Source organism: Vulpes vulpes, chromosome 7, assembly GCF_048418805.1.
Source record: "Vulpes vulpes isolate BD-2025 chromosome 7, VulVul3, whole genome shotgun sequence".
In the NCBI taxonomy this organism is placed as follows: domain Eukaryota; kingdom Metazoa; phylum Chordata; class Mammalia; order Carnivora; family Canidae; genus Vulpes; species Vulpes vulpes.
In genome coordinates, this window is record NC_132786.1 from 103,255,580 (window position 1) to 103,278,392 (window position 22,813).

The 22,813-nt window shown below is 35.0% G+C and overlaps 1 protein-coding gene across 9 annotated transcripts in view; it reads left to right on the forward strand.

Moving 5' to 3' along the window:
* The window catches only part of PALS2 (protein associated with LIN7 2, MAGUK p55 family member), a 112,950-nt gene extending 90,491 nt beyond the window's left edge, over positions 1–22,459 (forward strand). For 7 of the 9 annotated variants that reach the window (XM_025993125.2, XM_025993123.2, XM_072764565.1 and 4 more), the window contains 3 exons: positions 7,731–7,933; positions 8,958–9,086; positions 16,106–16,554. In XM_025993125.2, coding sequence (XP_025848910.1) covers positions 7,731–7,933; positions 8,958–9,086; positions 16,106–16,282 — 509 coding nt within the window. In that variant the 3' untranslated portion in view covers positions 16,283–16,554. Of the gene's footprint in view, positions 1–7,730; positions 7,934–8,957; positions 9,087–16,105 lie in introns of all 9 variants that reach the window. The other 2 variants (XM_025993121.2, XM_072764568.1) reach the window with 1 other exon arrangement.
* Positions 22,460–22,813: the final 354 nt, after the last annotated feature.

Genomic DNA, 22,813 nt, shown 5'->3' on the forward strand with positions numbered 1-22,813 from the left:
TATAGCTAAATTACCTCTGCTGTCCTCTGGGTTATTTTTTCTGTTTGTGGTATGTTTGTACGTATTTTCCCTTTTATGCTAGAGGATTTCTTTCTTTTATGTACTGATCCTTGGTGGTACATTCATACCTAAAAGTAAGTGTAATAACTGATTGGAAGCTCTGTGTACTTGAGCAGATCTGGGTAATTGGCTGAGCTTTATTATATGAGATAGGCAAGGAGAGATCTGTTTTGTTGAAGGAACCAAAAAGTTGGCATAAGATATTTTTGAGGGCACACCTGGAAGGCTCAGTGATTGAGTGTCTGCCTTGCTCAGGTCATGATTTTGGGATCGAGTCCTGCATTGGGCTCCCTGGAGGGATCCTGCTTCTCCCTCTGCCTATATCTCTGCCTCTCTCTCTCTGCTTCTCTCATGAATAAATAAAATCTTTAAAGTATATATATATATTTTTTTGAGGGGAGCTGTTAAATTTTCCAGAGAAGAGTTTTCAGATATCCCTCCTGCTGATACTGTTCTCTAACAAGATGGAGAGAGAAGATATGGATTAACCTGCTCCATATCCATAATTACACCCCCACCTCCAGTTTTCAGCTTCTTGCTTCAAAGTCCTAAATCTCTTTAGTGTTCTGGGGATAAAGTGGTCCAATTCTCATCCATAACTCTCTAACGCTTTATAGTTTATTCTTCCTTAATTTCTTTCAGTAATATTTGTAGTTTTCAGTGTACAAGTCATATGCTTTTTTTGGTCAAATTTATTCCTAAGTATTTTCCTAATTTTTCCTTTTCAGATTGTTCATTATAAATGTATAACCTTGCTGAATTTGTTTGTTGTAATTTTTTTTGCAAATTTCTCAAGATTTTTTATATATAAGATCATATTATGTACAAATAGAGATAGTTTTCCTTATTCCTTTAAACTGGGTTCCATTTATTTCTTCTTATTATCTAATTGCCCTGATTAGAACCTCCAGTGCAGCATGGAATAGAAGTGGCAAAAGTGGACATCCTTGTCTTGTTCATGGTGTTAGAGAGATACCTATTTAGTCTTTTATCACTAAGCATGATGTTAGCTGTGGAGTTTTTGTAGATAATCTTCCATCAGGTTGGAGAAATTCTCTTCTATTCCTAGTTCATTGACTTTTTATCCTAAGAAGGTACTGGATTTTGCCAAATATTTTTTCTTTATTGAGACAATAACATGATTTTTTTATTCTTTTACAATAATTGTGTTCCTGTGGTAAATCCCATTTAGTCATGGTGTATGAACCTTTTGATATGCTTCTAGAATCAATGTGCTAATATTTGTTGAATATTTGTGCAGCTGTAGATAAGAAACACTAGTCCATAGGTTTCATTTCTTATTATGTTAGCTAATGTTGATAGTGATAGTACTAGACTCATAGATTGAATTGGGAGGTATTCTTTTCACTTATGTTTTTTTGGAGGAGTTTGTAAAGGATTGATGGTTTATTCTTTAAATTCATAGTTTACCCTTGAAAGCATCCAATCCCGGGATCATTTTTGTAGGAGGTTTTGATTACTGATTCAATCTTGTTATAAGTCTGCTGGGGTTTTCTGTTTCTTTTTAGAGTTTCAGAATTTCTGCAGCACCTATGGTAATATCCCCTCTTTTATTTCTGATTTTAGTAATTTGAGTTCTTGCTCTTCTTTTCTTGGTCATAAAGGTTTTCTTGGTTTAAAGGTCTGTCAATTTTGGTGTTCTTTCAAAAAACTAACATTTGCTTTTTTTGATTTTCTGTATTGGTTTTCTATTCTCCATTTCATTAATTTCTGTGATAGTCCTATTTCCTTTTTGTTTTGGGTTATGTTTGCTATTTTTCCATTTTCTTTGGGTAGAGTGTTAAGTTATTGGATTGAGATCTTCATTTTTAATAGACATTTGCAGTTGTAAATTTCCTTAGAAGCAACTGCTTCAGCTGCATCTCATAAGTTTTGGTATTGTGGTTTTTGTTTTCATTCATCTCAAAATATTTTCTAATTACATTTATGATTTCCTATTTGACCCATTGGTTGTTTAGGAGCGTATTGTTCAATTTCCACATATTTTTTTAATTTCCCAGATTTCTTCTGTTACTGATTTCTAATTCATTCCATTGTGGTCAGGGAATATTATATGATTTTACTCTTATTAAACTTTCTGGGACTTGCTTTATAACCTCAGATAAGATCCATTTTGGAGAATGTTCCAGGTATACTTAGGAAGGATATGTATTCTGCTGTCATTGGGTGGAGTCTTCTATAGAGGTCTGTTAGGTCTAGTTGGCTTATAGTACTGGTCAAGCCTTTTATTTCCTTGTTGATCTCCTATTTGTCTTATCCGTTATTTGAAAGTGTAAAGTGTGTTATTGAAGTCTTCAAATACTATTGTTGACTTAACTATTGCTCCCTTCAATTCTGTCAGTTTTTGCAGCATGTGTTTTGGGAATTCTGTTGTTAGATATACATATGTTTGTACTTTTAAAATCATTTTGGTAGATTGACACTTTTATCATTATAAAATGTTCTTTGTCTCTAGTAATAAAGATTGCATTTATTTATTCATGAGAGACAGAGAGGCAGAGACATAGACAAAAGGAGAAGCAGGCTCCCTGCAGGGGTCCTGATGTGGGATTTGATCCCAGGACCCCAGGATCACAACCTGAGCCAAAGAGAGATGCTCAGCCACTAAGCCACCCAGGTGCCCCAACAGTTTTGTCTTTTTTATTTTGTATGATATATATATATATATATCTCCACTCCAGGTCTATTTGTGTTACTGTTTGTATGGGGTATTTTTCAGTCCTTTTACTTTCAACCTACTGATGTCTTTGATCTAAAGTATGTAGTTTAGGGACAGCATATAGTTGGATCATGGTTGCTTGTTTGTTGTTTAAATCCATTCTACCAGTCTCTCTGCCTTTTAATTAGAGTCTTTTATCCACTTAATGTAAATGTCCCTCACCATGCGTTTACTTGTTTCCCCATGATTAGGTTCAAATCAGGCATTATTAGAAAAATATAAAGTCATGTTTTATCCTTCTCTGAATGTTACATAGTAGGTACATCTTGTCAGTTTGTCCCATTACTGAGGATGTTAACTTTGATTATTGATTTAGGTCATGTCTGATAGATTTCTTTACTATAAAAGGTAACTTTCATTTGTCATTAATAAGTAATCTGTTCAAAGATACTTTGAAACTGTAAGTATTGTCCTCAACAAACTTTTACCAAATTGTTTTAGAATCCATCAATAATTTATTAATTTAAAATCTTTTCCTAAATTTGGGTAAATAGCTCCCAGCCCAATAAAATCCTTTCTCATATTTTTGGAATACACATTCATTTCCTAGAATCCTTGCAGTTAGGTCAGTTGACTAATTTGTTTCTGGCAAGTAGGTAACTAAGTGGTTTGTTGGATGACTGAGCTCTTTGGGAGTACAAATAGCAAAGAGCTTTATTTTCACCCAGTCACTGATTTCATCCATCACATCTTCTTTTCCTCTACTTTTCCTTCAGCCCCCTGGAAGATTCTGTAACTTTCTCATCTCTTTCAGTTAAGAGAACTGTGTTATTTTGCTAAATAAGACTTGTATTTTGAGTGCTTAAGAAAAGGCTACTCCAATTCAAAACTTCAGTGTTGCATCCAGTTCACTGTCTCTCCCTTTCTCACAGATCATTCCTGATCCTTGGCTTAGGTCCTATATTGTAAGGAGAAAAGTGTAGTTTGTTTTATTATTCTCCCTTCACATCCTGCTCTGCTACTTCTCTTTTTCAAAGGCAGGGCAGGAAGAAGTGGGGATAAAGGGCTGTCATGTAAAATCTTGCCTTTTGGAGACTGGAATTCTGTATGTCACATATGTCCAAATACTGTCTCTTCATTGAGGCCTATTTGTAGATAGGTCTTTCTTAGAGATCTCCATACTTTGCCATTCCCTGGCCAAGGTATTATGATCCAGCTGTCCCCTTGAGACCAATGCCAAGCTCCAAACCCGTACTTCATATTCTCCTTTGCTTGGTTCTCTCCCCTTCGTTCTGTCTTTCTATATAGGATACCTTCAGAGCAGTTCAAGCCAGGCTATCTTTTGAATACACACACACACACACACACAGCCCACAGGAAACTCATTCTTGCTTTGCCAAACAGTGGAAGTATTAATCACCCCACTGCTACAATATGTCATCATGGGCTTCTGGGATTATCCAGGGAGAATCATTTTACCATGGGGTAAAGAAGAAAATAAAGCATTCTACTCTGAACCTACAATTGTTAACCTCAGTGACTCCTTTCTGAGTATAAATAAGATAGAGGTAGTAGACAGATGATCCTGGGATAAAGTTGGCCATTTTTTAGTAAACTCTGAATGAGGAGGCTCTAAATCCTTGGCATTTTAGCTTCTATTTGGGACTTCAGAGGGATACTGTGAGACTGGAAAAAAAAAAAAAGTCTTATTCAACATTCTTTTTATAAATATAGTGAACACAATTAAAATAGCTTCTAATTACAGAATTATATTCTAATTACAGAATCCTTATACTATTATATAATTTATATTATTTATATAAAAATTTGCATACTTTTTCTCCTACTTAACACACTGGTCTTTCTTTTCTTCAGATTCTTCAAACTTATTCACACCTTTTTGTTCTTAATGGTCCCTCAGCATGGAACCCTACCTCCCAAATCTTTAGATGCTTAAATTTTGTTTTGTACTCAGATCTCACCTTTTTGTTGGCCTTTGCTGGCCATTCCATCTAAAGTAGCCCCCCCACTACCTAGTAGTTATGTTTTAGCACTTAAATTCTTGTTTTTTATTTGACTACTCCCCTATCTCCACATTCAAGACTATGTCCCATGAGAACAGAGAGCTGCTCTGTCTTTTGTTCTGCTTAGACCCAGAATGTAAACTAGGATCTGGCACGTCATATATGCCCAAGAAATATTTAATGAATAAATGAATGAACATTATATCATGAGCTTTTTCTTCACAAGACATTGTCGTTATATATTTTTTATGTAAATAAGTCAGTCGGAGAAGGACAAACATTATATGGTCTCATTCATTTGGGGAATATAAAAAATAGTGAAAGGGAATAAAGGGGAAAGGAGAAAAAATGAGTGGGAAATATCAGAAAGGCAGACAGAACATGAAAGACTCCTAACTCTGGGAAATGAACTAGGGGTGGGGGAAGGGGAGGTGGGCGGGGGGTGGGGGTGACTGGGTGATGGGCACTGAGGTGGACACTTGACAGGATGAGCACTGGGTGTTATTCTATATGTTGGCAAATTGAACACCAATAAAAAATAAATTTAATTTAAAAAAATATTATCCTAATATCCTAAGAGTGGAAAGGAACTTAAATATGTGGCAATATAGTTGTTGGGTTTGGATTTTTGTTTTGTTCTGTTTGACTTTTCACTAGGTAATGAGATTGTAGTTGAAATTCACTTATAAACTAGGGGCAGGGATCCCCAGGTGGCTCAGCGGTTTGGAGCCTGCCTTCGGCCCAGGGTATGATCCTGGAGTCCCGGGATCAAGTCCCACATCAGGCTCCCTGCATGGAGCCTGCTTCTCCCTCTGCCTGTCTCTGCCTCTCTCTCTGTGTGTGTGTCTCATGAATGAATAAATAAAATCTTTATAAACTAGGGGCATCTGGTGGCTCAGTTAAGCATCTGGCTCTTTTTTTTTTTTTTTTTTAAGATTCTATTTTTTTATTCATGAGAGACCCAGAGAGAATGGAAGAGGCATAGGCAGAGGGAGAAGCAGGCTCCTCACAGGGAGCCCGATGGAGGACTTGATCCCCAGGCCTGGGATCACACCCTGAGCTGAAGGCAGATGCTCAACCACTGAGCCACCCAGGCGTCCCAAACATCTGGCTCTTAATTTCACTCAGGTCACAATCTCCTGGTTGTGGGGGCAAGCCCTGTGTTGGGCTCTGTGCTCAGGGCAGAGTCTCCTTGAGATTCTCTCTCCGTCTCTTTCTTCCCTGCTTATATGTGTGCTCACTCTTTCTACCTCTCTAAATAGATATTTTTTTAATTTACTTGTAAACTAAAAACATTTTGATAATAATTAAGTTTCCCTTAGCATGGAGGTTGTGATGGGGCAGTGTGTGTACCTATACATATTTATTTCAAGCAGCACATTCCTATATATGGTTTCATTGTAGAGCTTCACCAAAAAACAGTATTCTTCTAAAATTATATTCACAGATATTGAGCCAGGTCCTACTATGTATTTATTTGGGAAATTTAAAATTACCTTAGATGTTTTACCATATCACCTCTGGTGAATAATTCCAGAAACCTTAGACATCACACATTTTTTTAATATGAAAAGGCATCATAGCATCTTGAGGATCTTTAAGTTACTTGACTGGGATGTCTGGGATGATCACCCTCAAGGCTGAGCCAGGAAACCACAGAGGAAGAAAAGGAGTCTTCTTATACCTAATGATCTCATTTATAAATTAGACCCTTATTATTGAGCTTGAATTTGAAGTTCATTCTGTTCTTATAAAGGCTTTCTTAATGTGCTATGCTTATTACACATAGTCAAAATATTGTCATTTTTTGATCTGGATTACTTTTTAATTGCATGTGCTTAATGATTTCATCAGATATTCTTCACATATAAGAACTTGATTTTATATCTGACCTAGCCTAGATTAAATTAAGGCTAAACTGGAAAATCACATACACACACACAAATTACTTTTCTTCTTCCAAACTAGTGTTAACAAATTGGTAGAGAGTACCTAACTGCATCTTTGCAGCAGTTTAAAAGAGAATATCCTTTCCTGTGCTAGCTAGCCCAAGTTGCAAAGGAGTTGTATATCTCTGTAAGTATTCAGAACTCTAACCTATCAGACAAAAACAATCCTCTAAATTTTGACTTGGTCTATTAACTGTTATTCTCTCAGGAAAAAAAAATACTGTAGGTTAGAGTAGAGGAAGTTAGTAGAACATAATGACATCAAGTATGACTAGATCCACCACCAGGGTAAAGAACAATTAACATTTCAGAATATCAGTAAGCAGTAAGCTAAAAGAAGGTTTAGTGTTAGGGTGAGGAAAAGGATAATTTGTGGATAAAACTACATTTCAGAAGATTGATAATACTGACTAAAAATAGAATTTTGCTCTTGTTGAGTTGCTCAATTAGTAAGTGTTCAAGTGTAAAGAAAGAATATAATTGATATTCCTTAAGGAGAAGGGGAATGCTGGTGGCAACTGGAAAAGATCTTCACTTACAATATACCTCATGCTTAGTAGGACTCCTCATAGTTAAGAATTTAAATTTAAGGCTCTGCTTCTAGGTTAATATATTTTCAGATTCAAGCTGACTTTATAAAGCACTTTTTTAAAAATATAAATTGTGTGTATTGGGGACTACCTCTTAAAACATTCCTGTAGGTTAGGAGTCAACAAACTTTTTAATTCAAGAGCTACATAGCAAATATTTTAGATTTTGTGTGCCATCTGGTCTCTGTCACCACCACTTTACCATTGTAAAATGAATGAAACCATAGGTAATAAAACAAATGAGCCATAGCTATGGTTTAATAATATTTTATTTACAAAAATAAGAAGCAGACCAGATTTGGCCTTAGGTCATAATTTGCCAACCTCTGAACTAAATGGCATTGTGTCTGAAATCTTAGGTACCTTGTGCATTTTGGTATCAATTTTAATATCCTGCATTCTCTTTGTATAAATTCTCAACATTTAGTTACTTCACGGAAACCAAGGGAAGATGAAAAAGATGGTCAGGCATATAAATTTGTGTCACGTTCTGAGATGGAAGCAGATATTAAAGCTGGAAAATATTTGGAACATGGGGAATATGAAGGAAATCTCTATGGAACCAAAATTGATTCTATTCTTGAAGTTGTCCAAACTGGACGAACTTGCATTTTGGATGTCAACCCACAAGTAAGCTGCATGGATTCCAAAGTTGCTTTAAATTTTTAATTCCTGTGAAGTTTTTGTTTGGTTTTATTTTCAAATTTTGAGGGTGCCTCTTTCTCTCTATCACCTGTTGGTAATAGAGAACCTTAATACGCATCCACATCTAGTTAGATAAATCTCTGATCAATAATTAGGCCACAGAGGTTTAGATAACAATAGAACTTGATAGAAGTTTAATATTTACTTACTTGCTCAAGTAATGTGTAAATACACATTAGGAAATATTAATTTTAAAATTTCAACAAAGCTACAACAAAGAATAAAGAATTAAAGTCCCACACCTTCCCAACCAATACACACACACACACACACACACACACACACACACACACACACACACACACCATTCTCTTCATTCTCATTCCTTCTCTCTCTCTCCGACCTCTTCTCACCCCACTACATTCAACCCAACTTCCGTACTCAGAGATAATTATTAATAGTTTGGTATATATCTTTGTCATTTTAGTATGCCTTAAATACAGATATATAGATATATCATTTTATTAGTTTTTTATGGGTTTTCTATTTTCCTCTGTTACATAAATAGGAAAATTCTGTATAGATTCTTTAGCTTAGTTCTTTGTAATTGCTCCATAGTGTTTTGTAGTACAAATGTATATTAATTTATTTAACCACTGTCAGTAGACACAGATTATTTCTGCTTTTTCAATATTAACAGAATTCTACAAGTAACAGAGAAAGCATTTACATTATTCTTGATGATTTTTGGATCATTAAGTTCAATACTTTCCTTTTTCTGAGAATTAAAAGGTAGTATGACTGAGGTCAGAACATAGTTAATGGATCACTATTTTAGGAAAGAAATATATGAAATCAAAAGGATAGAAGGGGGCAAGTATTAAATTACATCCTTAATCCTTAGAGGGCAGATAGACTTTGATTAGTTAGCATTTAGTATAAATTAAAGGGTAACATAATTCAAATTTTAATCCCATATAAATTAGTTTGTAATTATTCTTCTACACAGGCCCTGAAAGTGCTGAGGACATCCGAATTCATGCCCTATGTTGTATTTATTGCTGCTCCAGAACTAGAGACATTACGTGCCATGCACAAGGCAGTGGTGGATGCTGGTATCACGACTAAGCTTTTGACGGTGAGCAGTTCTTTTTAGGCTGACAATATTATTTTACTCCTAAGATTTTTTTCTTTTTTCTTTCTGGGCATGTTTAATTCTACTCATATTAATGAAATATACTATATGATGTATTGCAGAATAAAAATTCATTAGATGTAGCTAGGATTTGGAATATTATGGCTTTTACTTAAAAATAATCATTCACTTTATTTTAAAACACAAGTTTATTCCTCCTATGTAAATGAAATGGAGCAATATTAAAATATGCATATAAATCCAACTTTCATTTTATCAATGAGGAAACTGGGCTCCAAGACCATTAACAAGCATATTCATCATAAGGTTTACTACTGGTTGTTCTGACTTTTAGTTCCTGTTACCTGTTTTCTCTTGTTCTCCTCTCTCTTTTCATCTTATGGGAAATTTAAAATACATACAAAGGGGAAAAAAATGAGAACTTCCATATTCCCATCACCTAGCTTCAGTAATGTGCAGCCATTTCTGTTTCAATTAGACCTCTCTTCACTTCCACCCTATCTTGAATTATTTTAAAGCAAATCTTTCATATGTCAACTGCAAATACTTTATCTCTCTCTAAAAGATAAAGACTTTTAAAATATAACCATAACACCATTAATACAAGAAAATAAGGGCAACTTCTTAATATCAATATACTATCTATATTTGAATTTCTCCAAGATTTATAATTTTTTTTACAGTTGATTTGTTCAAATTGGATCCAAACAAGATGAACACGTTGCATTTACTTGATATCTTCTAAATTTCTTTTTTCCCCCCAGCTTAGTTGAGGATAATTGACATATAATAAACTGTACATACTACAAGTGCACAACTTGGTAAATCTGGGCATATGGAAACACCCATAAAAGCTATCACAGTCAGGATAATATACATGTCCATCACCTCCAAGGGTGTCCTTGTGCTCCTTCAGGATTCCTCCTTCCCACTGCATCTACTTCTTCCCACACTATTTCTACTTCTTCACACTAATTCTGAAATTACACAGTGTTAATCCTGTTTGTTCTTTTTCAGGTTTCTCCAAGTCTCTACTTAACTTTTTGAATATCTGAAATACAGTTATAATAATATTTTCATGTCATCACGTACTAATTCTGACATTTGTGTCAGTTCTGGATCAGTTTTGACTTGAATGACTTTTCTTCTCACATTGGCCATATTTTCCTGCTGCTTTTCCTAGCAATTTTTTATTAGGTGCAAGACATTGTGAGCTTTTGTTCGAGGATGTACTTGTTGAGAGATGGTTTGTTCCTTTCAGGTGTTGCTTTTAAAATGTTATGTAAGACCAGAACAGTTCTTAATCTAGGGGCAGTTCTCCATCCTGAGGCAAGACCATTTGAGGACTCTACCAAATGGCCTGTGCATATTGAAGAGGTCCTGTCCCTGGCTCAGGTTGAATACTTTTCATTTTTTTGTGGTGATCGTTTGGTGGCCTCAGGTAGGTTTACACTGCCCTGCTTGGTATACAGCTGTATGCTGGAAGAGGGGAAGGTTTGCCAGTCTCTGAAGTTTTCTCTCCATGCTGCTATTTTGTTCACGTATTCTGTCCTGTGAACTCTTGCCACCCTGGTCTCTGGGCTCTTAGATCTGTCCCAACTTGGAATATTGGATAGGCTATTTCTGGGCTCCACCTTGTATACTGCAGCCTAGAAAGTCTTTCAAGACAGTTGGGTTAGTTTTAGGGCTCATTTCATTTGTTTCTCTGAGATATCAGTCTTCTGTTGCCTCATGCTCAAGGTCTTAAAAACTGTTTTTCCATACGTTTTTTGTTTTCATTATCCAATGGTAGCGTTAGTTTAATATCTGTTACTACATCTTAGCTGGAAGCAGACATCCCTTTACTCTGCTCTAATCTGTAAATTCTCACTTCCCACCCTCCCCTCTTTTTTTTTTTAATTTTTTTTTTTAATTTTTTTTTTTAAATTTATTTATGATAGAGAGAGAGTCAGAGACACAGGCAGAGGGAGAAGCAGGCTCCATGCACCAGGAGCCTGACGTGGGATTTGATCCCGGGTCTCCAGGATCGCGCCCTGGGCCAAAGGCAAGCGCCAAACCGCTGCGCCACCCAGGGATCCCCCCTCCCCTCTTTTGTAGCCTTCAATTTTAGTTGTTCAAAAAAATGGGTTAGGGCACCTGGGTGGCTCAGTTGATAAGCATTTGACTCTTGATTTGGGCTCATATCATGATCTCTGGGTCATGAGATCAAGCCCTTCCTCTAACAAAAACAAAACAAAACAAAATTTGGATCAGTTATCCTATAGAGTGCTACAAAGTCTAGATTTTACCAATTCTGTCCCCACTGTGTCATTTCCCTTTGTTGCCCATATTTCCTGTGAACTGATAGAGGCTTGATCAGATACAGGTTTACTTTTTTCCCCAAGAATAATTAATAACTGGTACTTCTTGTTTTATTACATTTTGAGGCATATGAAAGGCTTGCTCTTTTTCTAATAAGGTTAATCAGTGGATTCAGATGTTGTGAGCCTGATCTGTAAAGTTCCCCAGTAGCTTTTTACCTAGTGATTTTGGCAAGCTTTATTCATCTTTGCCCGAATCACTTATTTGTTTAGGAATTGTAAGATGATAATATTCAGTTTGTCATTCTGAATTTATTTTTTATTTTTTATTTTTTTAAAGATTTTATTTGTTTATTCATGAAAGACACACAGGAAGAGGGAGAAGCAGGCTCCATGCAGGGAGCCGGATACAGGACCCGATCCCGGGTCTCCAGGATCACGCCCTGGGCTGAAGGCGGCGCTAAACCGCTGAGCCATCCGGGCTGCCCTCATTCTGAATTTATAAACTAGAGTTCTTCTAAGAAATAACTTTTCCAAAAAAAAAAAAAAAAGAAATAACTTTTCCTCAACTGGTTGATTGAAGTAGAGTTCATATAGGAAAGTCAGGGTATATGCTGATACTTTTTATGAGTCCACTTTCAGAATAATGGATTGTTCTGAGAGCCTCCAGAAGTAACAGCTGGTCAAAGAAGGTTTGTTTTCTTTGTTTTTTAGTTTCATTATGAGCACCTAATGTGAGTTTTTGATGTAGTTACTCTATTACAGTTTTTCTTATTGATGCTCAAATTGTCCCATCTTTGACCAATAGGAGTGTATCAAGTTGTCCCTTGCAAAGTTACTTCATGAGCCCAGTAGTCTCAGCTTACTTGCTCATCTCTGGTATGACAGATGCTCCAAGCTCCTCTTGTACATATCCTATTCTAGGCCAGTTATCAGCTGTTTCTTCAAGAAGCTCTGGTTTCTTTTAGAGTAAATAGTGTTTTAAGACCCTACTACCAGGAGTGCATGTTGTCACAAGATTGATCATTTTTTCTAGCTATGTCTTTCAGGTAGACAGAACTAGGATATATGTTTTTCTGTTGCATGTTTGAAAGAAACTATCATGAATTCATACTGCTACTTCCTATTCAAATTAGAAAATGAAGGCTTTTATTTAACCTCTTTTATCTTATGGATATCTCCATTCTGAGTACTGAGTATCCCAGTTCTCAAAAACACTGGGAATGTTAGACTTAGAATATCACATAATTGCTCATTTGCTTTATCCCAGTGTACACACACAACAATAAGTACATCCAACATTGCCAGATGTGATTACCACGAACTGTGTTTTGTTTTGTTTTGTTGTGGGGGTTTTTTGTCCTTAAGGTTTATCTGAGTATATACAGTCAGTTGTTTTAAAGTCCCTTGGAATACTTTCCCTCTGTACTTAGTTTAGTTACTACTCTTTTTGATGTTTAAATCGGCCTATGTTTTGCTTGCAGGAATGAATGTTCAGCTTGTCTTTTGAGTCTTTTTAACATAACCTAATAATCTTTGATAAATCTTTACTTCTTAGTTAGACAAGCTGTTCCAGGTTTTTTTGCACTTTTCTTGGCCCAGGCCTAGAACCAGCCATCCAAAAAACCTGGTTCCTTTCCGTTGGAAATGGTATTTAGAGACCGTATAGGTGCTACAGTTATGTGCTCAACTTATTTGCTTCTTATTTCCGGGCTTTTCAGTGGCCAGATATAGGAAATACATTTTCGTTTTTTAAAAAACACACGTCATTTGTTCAATTTGAGAGTTCCAATTTGAACTTTACATTATTTTACTTCTTTGACTCTATATTTTTTTCCTTATGTTGAAAATCTTGGTTCCAGATGACATTAACATAATTTCTTACTTTACATATATAAACTAAGAACCCACTGTATATACAAGTAAACAATATGTGTGTGTGTGTATGTAATTTCTAAGTAACAATATCAATACCAACAGTATAAAAACATTTAAGTTTCAGGCTTTTAAAAAACTGTTCCTAAGATACATCCCACTGGGTATTATTTTAAAGTCACTGAAATAATTCCTTTCTGTGTGCTTAAATCATCAACTTGAAACAAGTTTATGGGCCGCCCTGGTGGCTTAGCGGTTTAGCACTGCCTTCAGCCCAGGGCATGATCCTGGAGACCCTGGATCGGGTCCCAAGTCAGGCTCTCTGCATGGAGCCTCTGCCTGTGTCTCTGCCTCTCTCTTTCTCTGTCTCTAATAAAAAAAAAAAAAAAAAAAGTTTGTTTCATTTTGCTTTTGATTTTTAGGTATTGCTCTTTTTTTTTTTATTTGTATTTAGTTTTGTTGTATATTTCTATACATTCCATAGTTCTGAAGTAAATCTTAACAGAAAAATCTAGCTTTTCTCTGTCATCTCCATTCCCACCTACATAGATCATTTTCATATTTTTTTTAAATATAAGCAAGTATGTAGGTGTCCCTCCCTCATTTACTTTAAAAAGTAGTCTATTGTACTGAGTAGTTTGCATTTTCCACTTACCAATATATTTAGAGAATCTCCCTTTTTTTTTTTAAATGAAGCAGATTGCTCATGACTGTAATACATAAGAATTGTTTTCAAGTTGAATCGAGGTTGTTTGCACAACTAAAGATATTTTAATTGTTTCCAACTGACTTAGAGATGTCAGTGAAAATATTAACTGAAATGTAAGCATAGTATCCCTCAGGCCTAATTCGGAACTCATTTCTCTCTATACTTCCCTTTTGGTATTTTCACAAAACTCATTTTCTTATATACCATCATTATACTGATGATTCCTTGTTAGTGTATAGGTAACCCAGAACTCAGAGCTCCTACCTTGCATAAACCATTGGTACTTAGCTTACATCTGCACTTGGATGTCTCCTGAAACATTTTAAACTTAACACGTACAAAACAGAACATTGTGTTTCTCCAAAAAAAATTGTGCTCTCCCTACTCCCACTCCCCAGCTCTGCATTTTCTACAACTTATTTTACATCTTGATTGATTCATTCATTCATTCATCACTTTTCATATCCAACCCATCAGCCAATCTTGATGAATTTATCACCAGAATGTATTTCCAATCTGGTTTCATTTCATCTCCTCTTTCTCCATCACAAGCCAGTGTGACCTTTCTATTGCATGTGAGTTCTCTACAACCTAGCTCTCATACTCATCTCAAGGTCTCACCTCTGTCCTCAGTCCCTCCATTCCTCCATCCATCCTGGTCTTTCAGTATCTTAAAAATATCAGGGTCATTTCCCTCCCAGATTTTGCATTGCTGTTTTCTCTGCCTAGAATGCTCTTTCCCCCACTATAGTTCTCGACTTAAATGTCATTTACTTGGTGTCTTTGTAATCACTCTTTCTAAAGGAGAATTTTCAAAATTCTTTGTTCCTGATTGGTTTCTTTTATAGTAGTACTTATTACAACTTGGAACTTTTTGTGTTTTTTGCCTTTAATCTGTCTCTGTCTCTGGAGGATAGGAACCCACTCTGTCTTATTCATTGTTGTATCTACAGATGATGAAACATTATAGACATCTTAATAGGAACTCAATAAATATTTGAAGAAAATGTAGAAGTACTGTGGAATTTCAAAGTAGTTGCAATATACTTGCTCATGTAGAACCCACTACTTATTCATTCTTCACATCATTCCAAAATGGCTGGAAATATTATACAAAATATAAACAATGTTAGCTAAATAAATATGTGTGTATGTATTGATGAGGGTAGGAAGCATGTAGTTAGTCTTCAAAATACATTTCTAATATTTTCTTTCCTAGCGATAGGCAGCATATTTGGCTTTGAGCTTAACAGGCACTGCAGAATGGTTTCCATAATCTACAGAACCCATAAGATAAAAAATTTTTGAGCTCTTTCCGTGCCCATAATGGTACACATTATGTACCATTACACACTTATTACAACTTGGAACATGTATGTCCTGGCAGATGCTCTCAAGAGCATTAACACTGATGAAAGGAGTGCCAGGTTCTTACTAGGCCATGCCCAAAGTCATTACCTAGTTTCTAACCTGGATGATGAAGCATGGTCACTTGGCTAATTTGAAATCATTGATTACAGAGCTGGGAAACTCATGAAACTCATGAGCAGGTTAAACAAGCGTGGAATGATCAACCCCAGATTTTATGTACAAATCAAAGATCTAGAAAAATGGCATAATATTCTGTTCCTCTCCTACCAGTTTGGTTTCATTATACTGACAACCTAAGCTGGCCTCATGGACCATGAAGAAACAAGACAAAAACCCACAGAAGGGAAAATCTGGCATTCTTTTTCTAGTGATATAACATATACATGCAAATTTTTAAAAAATCATTTGAAAAGCATGATAGAGTTGGGCTAGAAACTGCAATAACTCTTTTATTACCTTAGATTTCACCCTAAGATTATTGTCAGCAATAATTAGGAGTCTTATTCTAAGATCGGTGAAACAGAAGATCCAGAATACTCATAAAGCAAACATGAACACCGCTGGAAAGACTAGGATATGAACAGATGGTAATGTCTGTTTTAACACTGTATAGATTAGATTTTGAGCATTAATGTCAGAATCACCATAAACAAAAGTCCAACGTACTTATGTTCACTTTGAATTGGTGTTTAAGCAAGTAAATACACGTTGTGATAGAAACATTTCCTTTTAACATTCTTTGACAGGACTCTGACTTGAAGAAAACAGTGGACGAAAGTGCACGGATTCAAAGAGCGTACAACCACTATTTTGATTTGATCATCATAAACGACAATCTAGACAAAGCCTTTGAGAAACTACAAACTGCCATAGAGAAGCTGAGAATGGAGCCACAGTGGGTCCCAATCAGCTGGGTTTACTGATGATTCAATAGGTTCATAATGGAAATAAAACTTTTTAAAAGTGACTGCAAAAAATAAGCCTTCTACTGAGAAAATACATGCACAGATAGAAGATATCTGCCAAGTTCAGGCATTTTTATTGTGTAGACTGAAATACCAGTACACTATTCTGAATTTTTATATAAAATGTGGTTGGGAAGGTGTACTAATATATAATTTATCTTAATTTTTCTAACTTTTTATGGATAATCTTTCTATTCATACCACATAAAGAAATGCGTTGAAGCATTTTGTATATGTTTTGATTTAGTACCCTTGCCTTTTTCATCAAAGGAATTTTCAAATCCTTCATTCTCACATTGGTCTCCCATTTTCACTGTGATAATGAATACTTGAAATAGTTTTGTAAAGCTGTCCTTTAGTTCAGTATTTAGTGAAGGGTCAATTACTCTTATTAGGAAAAAACAGTAGTTATTGGCCTTCTTTCCTAATATAAATTCTTACAGAAGCAGACCCTTCCAAGGTACAGAATGTCAGTACCTTCCAAGTCTGACAGCAGAAGTCTGCTCAACACTACATGGTTTCATTGTTTCAGAGATACATGGCTATCCATTCTAACTTAGGCAGATATATTGGGTTTTTTTCCCCTTCATTTCCATCTTGAGGGGAAAAGTGAACAGCAATACTTTGCACTCTCATTTGTTGCTATGACAGGCTGAGGCCAAGTGAATGTGTACACAGCAAGTAAGACCATGCAGGCTAAGAGAGTGCCTTATCATGTAACATAGCAAAATGACACATAAAAAGTTGATTTTCACGTGTAGAAATTTGACAAAAATGATCCTACTGCTTTTGACAGGTTTTTACTGGGATATGGTCAGCAAATGTATCATGCCTCTGCAAATTTCTGTGATGCTTTAAAATGCCTCTAAGTTTGCCAAGTGGGGGATTTTGTGAACAATTGGCGTGCTTTTGAAGTGTGATGTGATTGTTAGTAGATTTGTTAAATCTGTTGTGTTGAGAACCAAATCCATTGAACAACTTATGAGATTTGGAAATGATTGTCAGCTGTTTTTTCTATATAAAATATATACATTATATAATATGTACATTGTATGTATTATATAATATATATTATGTAAGGCTTTATATATTTTTTTTACGTTTCTGTTAGGAAATACACCTTTTGGTTTAATAGAAAACAGCTCTTTAGATGCATTCACATATTCAGATTCTAAAAATTCATCTCAGTTTAATATCTTCCTTTAGGATTCTTGGATGGCATAAATTCTTCCTCAAACATATGTACAGATGTAGCTCATCATTAAACTAAGTTAGCCATGTTTTCTATTGCTGCCAGTTTTTCACAGGAACAGTATTCACACCTACAGGGTTAGGTGCTTGTGATCATCATTGTCTGTGTTAGACCAGGCACCTGGTTGTTGAATTTGTTGTCTCCTCAGCCGAGCTATCACCTGGAACACCAGCTAGGAAGAGCTTAGAGGGAAGAGAAAATACATGGCAATAAGCACTAATATGCACACATTGCTTTAAATCTTGAAACAAAACATCCAAGTTGCTGTATTGTTAAGATTGGAAATGTGTAGGTATTTTTTTATTCTAGAGTTTCATATCCAGAGCACGAATCCATGTTCCTTGTCCTAGAATAGGTAATTAGTGGTAAAATGGATTATACCCTTTTAATAACTTTGGTAACTTTTAAACCACATATATTTACATCAAATTCTCGGCTTCTCAAAGCAACCTGAATCAAAGCACAGCGTCATGACTTAGTGTTTCAACACTGTAAATTTTAAGAGAAATTTCATTTCCATGTTCTCAGGAAATGTGCGGTCTTCTGCGGTGTGCCTTCATGCTGCTGCACGGAGCCTCTTTGAACAGCTTTGGGATCATTGTAGCAGCACAAGAAGTTTAATAACCACAAAATATCTCAACTGTCGTGACATAATGGAGATGATTTTTACATCATTAATATTTTTAGCCTTCTCATATGGTATAAGATGCATATTATGTAGAAAATAGTCTACACTTAAAGGATTTCTATTATAAATGGTTTTCATGACTAACTACTTAATATATACTAGATCCTCCATGATATAAAAAGAAATAATGCTGTTTAGTTTATTTCAGTCTAGATGCCAGAACTGAAGAGAATAAATTCAGAAAAGTTCACTGTATCTCAGTAGAGTCATTGAACTTGAAAGTGAAGTCCCATCTGAGTCTGCTGGACCTGGTAGAGCTCTGTTGGGTCAAGGCATTCCAGAGGCCCCAGGGTTCTCCCAAGGCAATGAGAGTATTGTAATCAGTGAAGTGTGAACTTCTCATATGGGAAATATCTAAAATAATTAGCTTTCCTGAAGAGAAAACAGTTTAAAATGATGCTGAACAATTGGTAATAGTTAAGATACACATGCACGTGCATATGACTTTGGAAAACATGTGCCAATACATTAATGCACCTGAGGATTCTTTGTGGACAGAGTGTGTCCACATCAGCATTCAGGGCATGTCTATAGTATATACATATATATTTTTGATTTTCAAATGTACAAATACCAGTAGAGGTGATGTTCCTGGATAAGTCCTGTTACACTATAACTAGTGGAATATATGTGATACATTACAAGTAGAGTTTCACTTTTATTCCAGCCATGTGTTGATTATGCGGTCTTAATTTCTGGTATTTGTATATTATCAAATATCTAATACATCAGGACTTTTACTTTTGCCAATTCTTAACTATACAGTTGCTGAATATAGCTTTCTAAAATAGAAATTCTTTCATAAACCCAGTATGATTACAGCAATAGTAGCCTGAACCCTAGATTCTAGAATCTAGTAAATTTACTTTTAGTAGCTTATCAGGACAAGTTTTCTTTAAAAGAATAAATTGGTTATTAACACAAATTTAGGATATAATGCAAATTAGCAATAAAATACAATAGCATAGCATTATAGATTATGGCCACATACTAACTGCTTTGACCGTACTATCCCAATGGCAATAAAAGATGATCTTTGCTTTAAAAATTCATTAACTATGTACTTACTGTTATGTAAAACAACAAGTGTCCTATCCGGTGGTTGGAGTTGATTTTTAAGATGGATAGCCATGGAGTTAGGTACAATTAATCTGAACTGGTAAATATTTGAACATAAAAGTTTTGAAAATTGGTCAAAATAGTGATTGATTACTTAACATCGTACTTTTATGACTTCTGAAACAACACTCCATTTTCCAGAAATCACAGGCTAGGGAGCCAATAATTTTGTAGTAATGAATCTTTTTACTAAATATGGAAAAAGAAATCCTGAACTTTTATGTACATATATAGGTCATTTTTTAAATGTCTGAGTCACCATATATAATATATATATATATATAGCCATATGTATAATATGTAACATTCTTCCAAAATACATGAATAATAAAACTAAATATGTTCACCCATGTAACTATAGCTAGTGTTCTTAAATGTTTACTCCAAATTCTTAGACATTCTGAAAGTTTTCACATTGTTTTATAAGGCTCTAGTTTTACTTTGAGGCAGATACTAATCTCCTTTCTGAAAAATATGATGAAATTAAGCTCAGAAAATTATTATAACTTAATTTCCCTAAGCAAAAAAGGACAGAGTTCTAGATGGCAGCATCTTGGGAAATAACTTATTTTAAACTTTCAAATGAATTTGTGATATGGTTCAGGCTTAGAGATTATGGTAACTGCCCTCCTCTTGTTCCAATGGATTTGCTGTGAGAATTCATGTAATAACATCTGTAATGTATTTTAAGTTCTTGAGCAAAATTTAGTATCTTAAATAATAGGATTATTGTATATAGTACAAGTGAATATTCACAAGCTTTTAAGAATATAGTCAACTAATAAATTCAGCATCATTTTTTGAGTATACTCTGTATTTGAAGATAATTCTATAATTCTTAAAAGGTAAGATTGTTTTTGAATTACATTTTTGTTAGCTTCAAGTTTTATTCATTTTTTAGTATTTCCCATAATTCATTATGTTACTTTTTGTATTCCTGGAATGGTTTAGTGCACAGAATCAAAAATGAATCTTTAATACACTAAAAAGTGAAACAATGATATCTCATTTCTAAGGTAAGAACTTTAAAGCATGGTTTGTACCACTTTTGCAGTACATTGCACTACTTTAAAAATAATCTGTTTTGTTAAAAATAGAGATGGTGTACTACTTCTAATTGAGATTCTGATTCTGACCATGCGACCTTTGATAGAATTTATCTTTTCCTTTTAATATTCCACCAGTTGAGTAAGGCTAGCTTATGTATTTGTCTTCACCTTAAATTACAAGAAGTAATTTGTGACTCTGATGTGATAAATGCTAGACTGAAAAATCCTTCTTAGGCTACTTTTATGTGTTTATTATACATATTCACTTATATTGAGGTTGCTTATCTTTTAGTTCTTTTAAAATGTTTCTCTTTCAGAGGTAGCATAATAAATGGTACACACCTTTCAATAATTCTACCTCCAGTTTCAAAACAGCTCTGAGGAGGGTCTGTTGTTCTCTCTTGTGACCTTAGGAGGTCCATGTTCATTGAGAATCCACTCTTAAAGCCAAACCTTTAACAAATTCTTACATCAAATGAAATGTGAGCAATCCAGTACTCTGACATCCAAGGCATTCTGATCTTTGCCCCTTAACTCTCCCTACCTTAGTTCTTATGCCTGAAATTTATCACCACAGCCCTAGTGTTTAACCGATGGTATTAAGTTTTAAAAGTGTCTGTTTCTTTATAGGGAGAAATGTTAGCTCCAGTTAGTGGATCTTGAATCCAACATGAAGACATCTTAGTTGCATTCTCTTCTAATTGCTTCACCGCCGTTGGCCGATAACGCAGCGCTGTGATAAATCTGACTTGCCTCCACACACCAGAATCAGCCAGAAGTGACAGTTCTTCCCTTTTTCTTTTTTCCTATACTAGTTTTTACTGTTTTCTAATTCCCCGCACAAACTGAATGAACACCTCTAGAGTGAATATAAATGCTGCTATGTACTTGGGAGGGTGAATGATTCAATGCTTATAAACCTGTCTTGAGTCCCACTGAATAGGTATTATTGCTTCCACAAAGCAGAAGCCACAAGGTCTTATTTTAAAAGTTGGAACTAGATGTCTTTGTTGCACTTCAGCAACAGCAAGCTGGAGGTAGAAACTTATAAATACAACAGGCCATACCTGAAATTTGGCTTTCCTCATATCAGTCGAGGTGGCCAGAAGCTTAGAGGAAGTGGAAAAAAACAGAGCATTCAAAACTCCTCAGCTATAAATGATCACTGTCAAAGCAGAAGTCTTCACCAGTTAAAATATGTGGTTTTCATCTTAAATATGAGAGGCAGGCAGTAGTTTAGAAACATTGCTTTGAAGACCTAAAGCTCGTTCTGGTAAACATGGTCCAAATGAGGAATGCCTTCATAGTTTCAGGTGGAACCAGGTTTGAGGAATAGCTCATCTCCAACTGTAATTTAAATACAAGATAAATATTCCTTTGGCCATGTGTACACTTTTAAAAAGAACTGCCAACTCCTGTTTCTTTGGTAACATTGATTTTTAAGGAAGTGGGATCTAGGGTTTTGCTGGAGAAGAATGAACACTAGGGTTCAGCAGCAAGTGTAGTTTTCTGCATGTTGAGTTCTCTTAGAGCCTGGTGAGTATTTGATGTAAAAACCTTGCTTTGGGGATTTTTTTTTTCCATTTCAGTTTGGTATATCTTTAATTTTTGAACACAAATGCATGTTCTTTTTAACCTCTAGTCTTTGAAATAATTGTAGAACTTTTTTTTTTAATGGAGGGCAAAATGCTTGTCAGCAATCTAAAATTAAAAGCTGAACAAGCTGCTAAAGTTATGTTTCTGATGAAAAAGTTTAAAAATAAAATTTAATTGCTACTGCTTTCCAAATAATTGTACTACTAGTTCCTGTATAAAAGAAACATCACTGCTGTCCTTGTAAAAATAAAACTTTCCTTACATTACAATTAAGTATTGATTTTTCAGAAACTGTCCCTATAAATTTCTTTTCACTTATTTCCATATGCTGTCCTAAACAAAAACTATTGAAATGTTCAACATGTGAGATTGTATATTCCAAGTAAAATATTTTTGTATATATAAAAATAAATATTTAATAATTGCAAAAATGTAGTGTTTCATTTATAGATAGAATTAAGGTTTAGAAATCATAAAATATGGAGGATATCTGATTAGCTTTTAAATGCTAATAATCTTTTTAAAAAGCCTGTAATAACATTTAGTTTTTCCACCAAAATAAATATATAAATTTTTCACCTGCTTCTCTTCTTTAACAAGGAAACCCCCTAATTATTGTTTCCTCTATCCCAGCCCAAGCCATTTGGTGGCTTTCAAAGGTGATGTACTCAAGGAAAAAATGTCAGAAACAGGGAAGATTAAAATATAGGAACAAGAGAAGGCTTCTATGCTTAGATGGCATGAGATACTAGGACCAGCTAGCCAAGCAAGAGAAGCCCCGGTGG